This window comes from Carlito syrichta, unplaced genomic scaffold (assembly GCF_000164805.1).
Source record: "Carlito syrichta isolate Samal-C Ts95f unplaced genomic scaffold, Tarsius_syrichta-2.0.1 Scaffold302225, whole genome shotgun sequence".
Classification (NCBI taxonomy): domain Eukaryota; kingdom Metazoa; phylum Chordata; class Mammalia; order Primates; family Tarsiidae; genus Carlito; species Carlito syrichta.
In genome coordinates this window covers 415811-423234 of record NW_007246321.1, presented here as the reverse complement: position 1 = coordinate 423234, position 7424 = coordinate 415811, and the positions used below count along the sequence as shown (strand labels likewise).

The following is a 7424-nucleotide window of genomic DNA, read 5'->3' as shown; positions in this document are numbered from 1 at the left end:
GTCTCGAACCCGCGGGCTCAGGCAGTCCACTCACCTCAGCCTCCCAAAGGCACGGGATTACAGGCTGAGCCACCGAGCCTGACTTTTTTACCCGCTTTTTAATGGGATTGTTTGTTTGTTTTTTCCCTATCCATTCGAGTTCCTTGTAAATCCTGGATGTTGATGCAGAACTTGCAAATATTTTTTCCCATCCTGTGGGTTGTCTCTTTACTGTCTTTATGGTAGCTATATTTGTGTAAAAAGTTTTTAGATTGATAAGGTCTCATGTGTCAATTTTAGATTTTGCTGTAATTTATTTCTACAAAGCAGTTTTAGGTTGACAAAAAATTGATCAGAAAGTACAGAATTTCTAAATACCTTCTTTCCCTTGTAGTTTCACCTATTATTTATATCTTGTGTTAGTGTGGAAAATTTCTTACAACCGACAAACCAATATTTATATGTTATTAACTAAAATTTATAATTTATATTAGAGTACACTCTTCATGTGGTACAGTTCTAAGGGTTATGATAAGTGTATACAGCTATAACCTTAGTTTTAAAATTCTTTCTCAGCCGGGCTCGGTGGCACAGCCTATAATTCCAGCACTTTAGGAGGCCGAGGCGAGTGTGTTGCCTGAGCCCGCAGGTTTGAGACCCACCCAGGCAACTTGGTGAGACCTCATCTTTACAATAAATAAAAAAACTTAGCCAGTCATGGTAGCTCATGCCTGTAGTTCTGCTTACTTGGAAGACTGAGGCAGAAGAATCACCAGAGCCCAGCAGCTCGAGGCTGTGGTGGTCGGGAGTGTGCCACTGCACTCCAGTCTGGGTGACAGAATGAGACACCAACTCAAAAAATAAAAAAATAAAATTCTTTCTCACCTTTTCAGTGAAATAACAAAAGATATAACCCGTTTTCAATATATTCTTTTTACTATCGTAGTTCAAAAGTAGCAGTAAAATGAACAGGTATAATGTTAAACATTAAATCCTCAAATGAAGAATTTTTGACAAAATAGTTAAAATATTTGGTGAGGACAACAAAATGTGTTGACCTAGGATACAAACTGATTAGTATTTTAGGTTGTAGATTTATATCTCTGACACTAAGGAATCTGGCCCTGTCATAGAGGTTGGGCAGTTGACTGTTGTGTACATAACATACTACTGGCAGTGTTCTCACAGTACCTGCCAAAGAACAGTCAGTATAATAAAAGTCACATGAAAAATGTGAGAAGCTATTTGTTTTTTTATTGCTAGAAACATGAAGAAAACCCAATGGACGTTAATCTGCCAAAGTAACATGAAAATGACCATGCCATGTGAAACACCAGTCCATTCATGCATTGTTTTTTTCTTAGCAGAGGCCGTCAGTGAAAACTATTATTCAAACTCCTTTTAACCCAAATTCATAAAATTCCATAATTATCTTAGATTGTTACCCAGATTCTCTATGAGTCAAAAATATCCTTATTGTTTTAACTGATACAACAATTCACTATTTTGGTACTTTTAGATGGATATCTAAAATTTTACGCACATTTAAAAGTCTTTAAGAATATCTATGTTATGTTCCCAGTCTATTTATATAATCACATCTTCTTACTGGTATAAACCGGTGTTCATCAGCCATTTCCCCCCTCTTTTTTAAGTAAAATAGTTAACTTCAAGGTCACTATTGGAAGTTCTCTAGAGCAGTGATTAGCAGTTTAGCTACTAGGAGCCATATTGGTCTATGGTTAAAGGTCTCCATGAACTCATGATGATTCTGATACTCAGTGAAATCAGTGTCTGATTTCATGACCAATTTTTCATTCAATTAGCATCACTTGAAATGTCCCTCCTCTGTGCCATTGTTTATGCTATGCTTGTGATCTCTTAAAGTTATGTTACATGCAACCTTCAAGGCCTCCTATCAAAGTGTACTCTGCTATTAAGCATTTCCTGTATCTTGCAGCAAGTAATAAATTCTGCCTTCTCCAAACGCTTTACGTTAACTCTCATCATAAGCTGTCCTGCATGGTTGTTTAGGAATTTACCATTTCTCTCCTACTAAGCTGTAAGCTCCCTCAGGAGAGAACCTTAAAAATCACATTTATCCCTGTATGTCCCACAGTATCTTGTCTATTTTCTTGCACATTTAAGTATTTGGTAAAAAAATCTAGTGGGTAGGCCAGGCAGTGGCTCATGCCACTTTGGGAGCCAAGCACTTTGGGAGGCTGAGGCAAGATGATTACCTGTGTCCAGGTCAAGACCAGTCTGGGCAACATGGCAAAACCTCGTCTCTATTTAAAACAAAAAAAATCTTAATCTTATATTTTGCATGGATCTCTTTCAAAATAAGCTGAGCTATCCATAAGCAAGTAAAGGTAAAAAGATCTGGTAATTATACAAATTATGTATTTGTACAATTATGTACAAATTATGTAGTTGCATTGTTATGGGGCACACCTTTGAGATAGAGAATATTAAAAATGTGCCTATGGCTATCTATATCTTTGCTAATTTCTTCATTACTTTACAGTATATAACTTCGAATTTTGAAGATAGTTTATGGAAGGACCAGGTAGTGAATCAAAGTAATGGAAATATTTAAGTAACAACCTGGAGAATACAACTTTGAAGAATAAAACTAAAATCGAGTAGATATACAATAAAAACTAGAGAAAAGTTGATATTTAAAGCACTTACTGTGGGCCATGTATTGGACTAAGGCTTCATTTGATTTTTACCATTAACACTTATAACTCTAAGAGATAGAGTTGTCTGAAATAGTACTATTATGTTCCTCATCTTACAAATGAGGAACAAATACGTATGAAGAGGATGTGTCTTATACCGCTTACTGTACTACTTGTCCATAAGTGGTAAAACCTGGATTAAAACCTAGTCTGATTCCTAACTCTTAACAATAATTCTGCATTGACAGTAATTTAGGATGCTAATCCATACATTCATACATCCACTCATTCATCCATTCAATACACATTGATTACTATGTGTTAGACACTATGCTGAATGCTAGGCATAAAGAATAAAGTACAGTCTTGACTCTAAAGTCCACTGAAAGAGACAGATAAGGATTTTCAGGAAAACTTGTACTAAAGAGCTAACTCTTAAAGAAGGAGAGTTAGGCGGAAAAGGTTAGTAATATTTATCGACCAGATCAGTAGTATTTTATTGCTTCCTCCTAAGGCCAGGGAATTAGACATGGAAAGGGTTGAAAAAAATACTAAAAGAAAATAAGTCTTAGTTCCTATAAATTTAGTCGCCTTAAATCTTCTTTTAGAAAAATAATAAAACAAAAGGAAGCTTTAAACAAAATCTAGTACAAATACTGTATTTTGAATAATTCATCATATATTTAGAAAATTGCTGATACCAATGAAAAATTAATATGTGATTGTTTTAGCCACAATTTAGTTTGTGTAAAGTAAAACATTCAGTTACTCAAGAAAACTCAATAGTTTTGTAATTTGCTTTTAGATCTAAAGGATGGCCAAAAACAAGCTATGGTTAGTGAACGGACAGAAGCTTTTACCACTGCTCGAAATTTATTGGCCTCTGGAGCTGATGCTATTGAAAGAATTATGTCTTCATACAAAGAGGTACTTGGATTTCTTGTTGTCAATTCAATTAATGTGAAATTTATAAAAATCAAGCAAAATGTAAGTTACCAGATATACTTAGTATGTTGGAAATATATCTTTTCTCTGCCAAAAATTGCAAAGAATGTAATCAAGCTTAAGGGCAGGAATTCCCATGTGTAATGCTGATAATACCCTTTATTTTTCATACTATCAATTGTTACTCCTCTTCTTCTGCCTGTAATATGACATGTTTGTTTTTAGATTTTTAAAACTTTTTTTTTTTTAATCTTATTTTATTTTTAGTTGAGCCTCACTCCATCACGCAGGCTGGAGTGCAGTGGCACATTCACAGCTACCCCAGTGTCAAGCTGCTGGGCTCAGGCAGTCCCTTCGCCTCAGCCTTCCAAGTAGCCAGAACCACAGGCCCGCGCTACTCGGCCCGGTTAATCATTTTTTAATCTATTGTAGAGATGAGGTCTTGCCAAATTGCCCAGGCTGTACTCGACCTCGTGGGCTCAGGCAATCTCCTCACCTTGGCCTCCCTAAATGCTGGGATTATAGGCTTGAGCCACTGCACCCGGCCTGTTTTTAAATTTTAAATAAACACTTAGTTATGAGTTCTGAAGGCAGAGTGCCTAAGTTTACATTTGTGCTCCAGTGTTTACAAATTGTGTGACCTTGATCAAGTTCCTTATTCCATCTGTATCTGATTTCTCATCTATAAAATAGGGATAATGAAAACAGTGACTTTGTAACTCACTGTTGCAAGTTAATGCATGTAGACCACTAAAAAAGTATATATTAAACACTCAGTAAATGTTAGCTAATAAAATTACTTATATATATTGTAAACTTTTACCCATCCTTCATTGATGAAGCCTTATCAACCATATATAAAGTTTTATGCTATTCCACATTCTCCCTGCCGTCCCTGCAGTTTGGTTCTTCCTTCTCTGTGTTCATCTTTGTATATAACCAGTGTTCTACCACATTATAATTGTCTATCTCCTGCATCAGACCACCCCGAGCTCCTTGAAGCAGGAACTGTCTTGCTCATCTTTACATTCCTAATATCAACTTTAATACTTGGAATATTATACGTGGTTAATAAATATCTGTTAATAAAATAGTAATAGGACCTGCAGATGTCATAGGGCTAAGATTAAAATCTCTTAATTCAATTTATATATTATATACTATTTCCCATAAAAGTCATTCTCACTATTGATTACTTTTGTGGCTTTCATATCAATATAAAATCTAGAGCATCATTATAAATTTTATAAAATCTAGAGCATCATGATAAATTTAGCTACCTATTACATGAGCCTTAAATAACTATATAAAAGAGTTAAACTAATTTTGTGATTTTATAACAGATCTTTTCAGTTTATAACAACTGATTTATTGAATATTTTTTAAACAAGACAGTTATTCAGATTTTTAGATTTTTAAATTAACAAAAATTTTTTTTAGGCAGGCACAGTGGGCCTCATTTGTAATCCCAGAATTTTGGGAAGTGGAGACAAGAGAATTGCCTGAGCCCAGGGATTCAAGACCAGCCTGGGCAATTTGGCAAGATTCCGTCTCAGCATATCAAAAAAATTAGCTAGGCATGGTGGCGCATGCCTGTAGGTTAGGTACTTGAAAGGCTGAGCTACCAAGTTGCCCAGGCTGTACTCAACCTCATGGTCTCAGGCAATCTCCTCACACCATGGCCATGATCGTACCACTTCACTCCAGCCTGGGCAACAGAGTGAGACTCTCACTCAAAAATTTTTTTAATTAAAAAAAACTTTCAAATAGTAATTTCGATAATCTAGAAACACAATCTTTGGGATAGGGTTTTTTTTAATGTAATAAATGACTTAATATTAAAATTGAATGACAATTCAAATATTTTTATCACATTAAAATACTCTGCTAAATTACAGAAAGCATATTAATTAGTTTTTCTAGATTGTCTCCAACTCAACAGATTGCATCTTGGTTTATTTTGCCTGAATTTATTTTCAACCATAGAATGTTCACTTTTAAAAAGTCTTATACTGTTGTGACAGCGCATGAAAGCATCCACCATGCCTTCTCTGCTAGACCAGAGGGACCAATTAGGGTTCTAGGGCAAGCAACCTGTTGTGTATCCCAAAGCAGTTTGTCCACAGGCACATTCTTAGTATATTTTCAGACACTCCTTACTCTCTCCACCTTCCATCCTGGTCCACTAACTCATTGCCTTCTGGTTGTCTTGAACTGACCTCTATTTTTGGTTTTGAATTTATTTTGTATGTAAATATTTATAATTGCTCAAGTGTCTTTTGAATATGTATTTTGTTAATTCTTTGTTTTCTTCTTGGGAACGCAATAGGTTATTCTAGATAACATTTTAGAAATTATTCTTTTAATAGCTATAACATTAACATATAGAAAATGAATAATAGTGTAATTACAGATCTTTCAGTAGAAACATGAGGTGGAAGGGTACAATGACCATTTGTATACCTAACCCTGAATTGTACCATACATCTTTAAAATAAAAATTAAAAAAAAAAAAAAAACATGCAGTGGAAAGCTTTTAACAATAACACCTGCTCATTTACTGCTGAAGTTGTGTACACACAGAAATCTTACATAAACATCAGCATTGTTGTATGATCGCACAATTTATAAGAAACATTTCTTAGTGGTATGCCTTACTTATTGGTACCCGTTTTCTAGTTTTCGTGCATTCTTTGTCACTGAGAAACATGTTCTTGATAGTTTGGTCTCTTTTCACAGAACCCTGATAACAACAAGGTGTTCTCTTTATAGAAATACAGCAGGAGGCTAACCCAAATCGGACAGCTGGCAGAACAGGAGCAAGGCACCATTCCATTGAGCCTTATGGACTAAAGCAGAGATTTATCTCATCTTATCTTATAATCTTACCTAGAGAAAAATAATATATTTAATGTTTTTCTTTGGGCATATAAGTCATGTTTGGTTTTAAAAGAAGCTGGATTGTGGGATTTGTGCTGAAAAAGGGTTTGAAGCTTTTCACTGAGCTCACTCAATATTGATGTCCTTTAGCATAGGTATTTTCTCTGGCCATATATAAAAATTTTGAAATGAGTTTGGCTCAGAAATTTATTTCATAAGAAAAAAGTATTTTTCTTCACATAAAATCTTCTATTTTAAATATAAAAACTTACCAGTAGTACAGAATCATAATTTTATTTAATGGCCTTAAGATTTTCACAAAATTTCTAATTTTTTGAAAATGAAATTTGTTATATAAACAGGGGCCAAATCAGAAATTTGACTGAAAGATCCTTAAATCTCACCAATATTCTGAAATCTTTATATTTCATTTTGAATCCTGACTTGAATAAATAATTTTTATGTGCTTTATGATTCCAGTCAAACTTACATTGACATCTTGCTGTATTGCTCTTTTGGTAAGCTTTTTACTGTCATTTGTTTTAGTTCTCAGATGTATTTTCTATTTCTCATGTGTAGTAAATAGGATCTTTAACGTTTAAATCAAGAAGCTTATATGATTACATATTTATTTAAAAGTCTAAATTCTGTATATTAACTTTATTTTATCCCTCTGTGTTAATTTTAGATCACTGAATTAGCAGGCTATACTGCTAGAGTGTACAATATGTTTTGGGTCTTTGATGAAGTAAAAAGAGGCATTTATAAGAGAACTGCTGTCATTCAAGAGTCTGAAAGTCATAGCAAGAATGGAGCTAACGTAGAATTACCTCTCGGTGACACACTGGCAATCAAAGGTATGTAATTAATTTTTTTTACATATTTCCCATATTTAAGTGTTTATTTTATCAACAGAACCAAAATTTAAGAAGGTAC

General features: G+C 34.3%; 1 protein-coding gene across 1 annotated transcript in view; it reads left to right on the top strand.

The window, feature by feature from the left end:
* The window catches only part of ABCD2 (ATP binding cassette subfamily D member 2), a 64862-nt gene that overhangs the window by 8321 nt on the left and 49117 nt on the right, over window positions 1-7424 (top strand). Inside the window, exons 3-4 of the mRNA XM_008056118.2 lie at window positions 3469-3590; window positions 7177-7345. Of these exons, the coding sequence (XP_008054309.1) occupies window positions 3469-3590; window positions 7177-7345 (291 nt within the window). The remainder of the gene's footprint in view (window positions 1-3468; window positions 3591-7176; window positions 7346-7424) is intronic.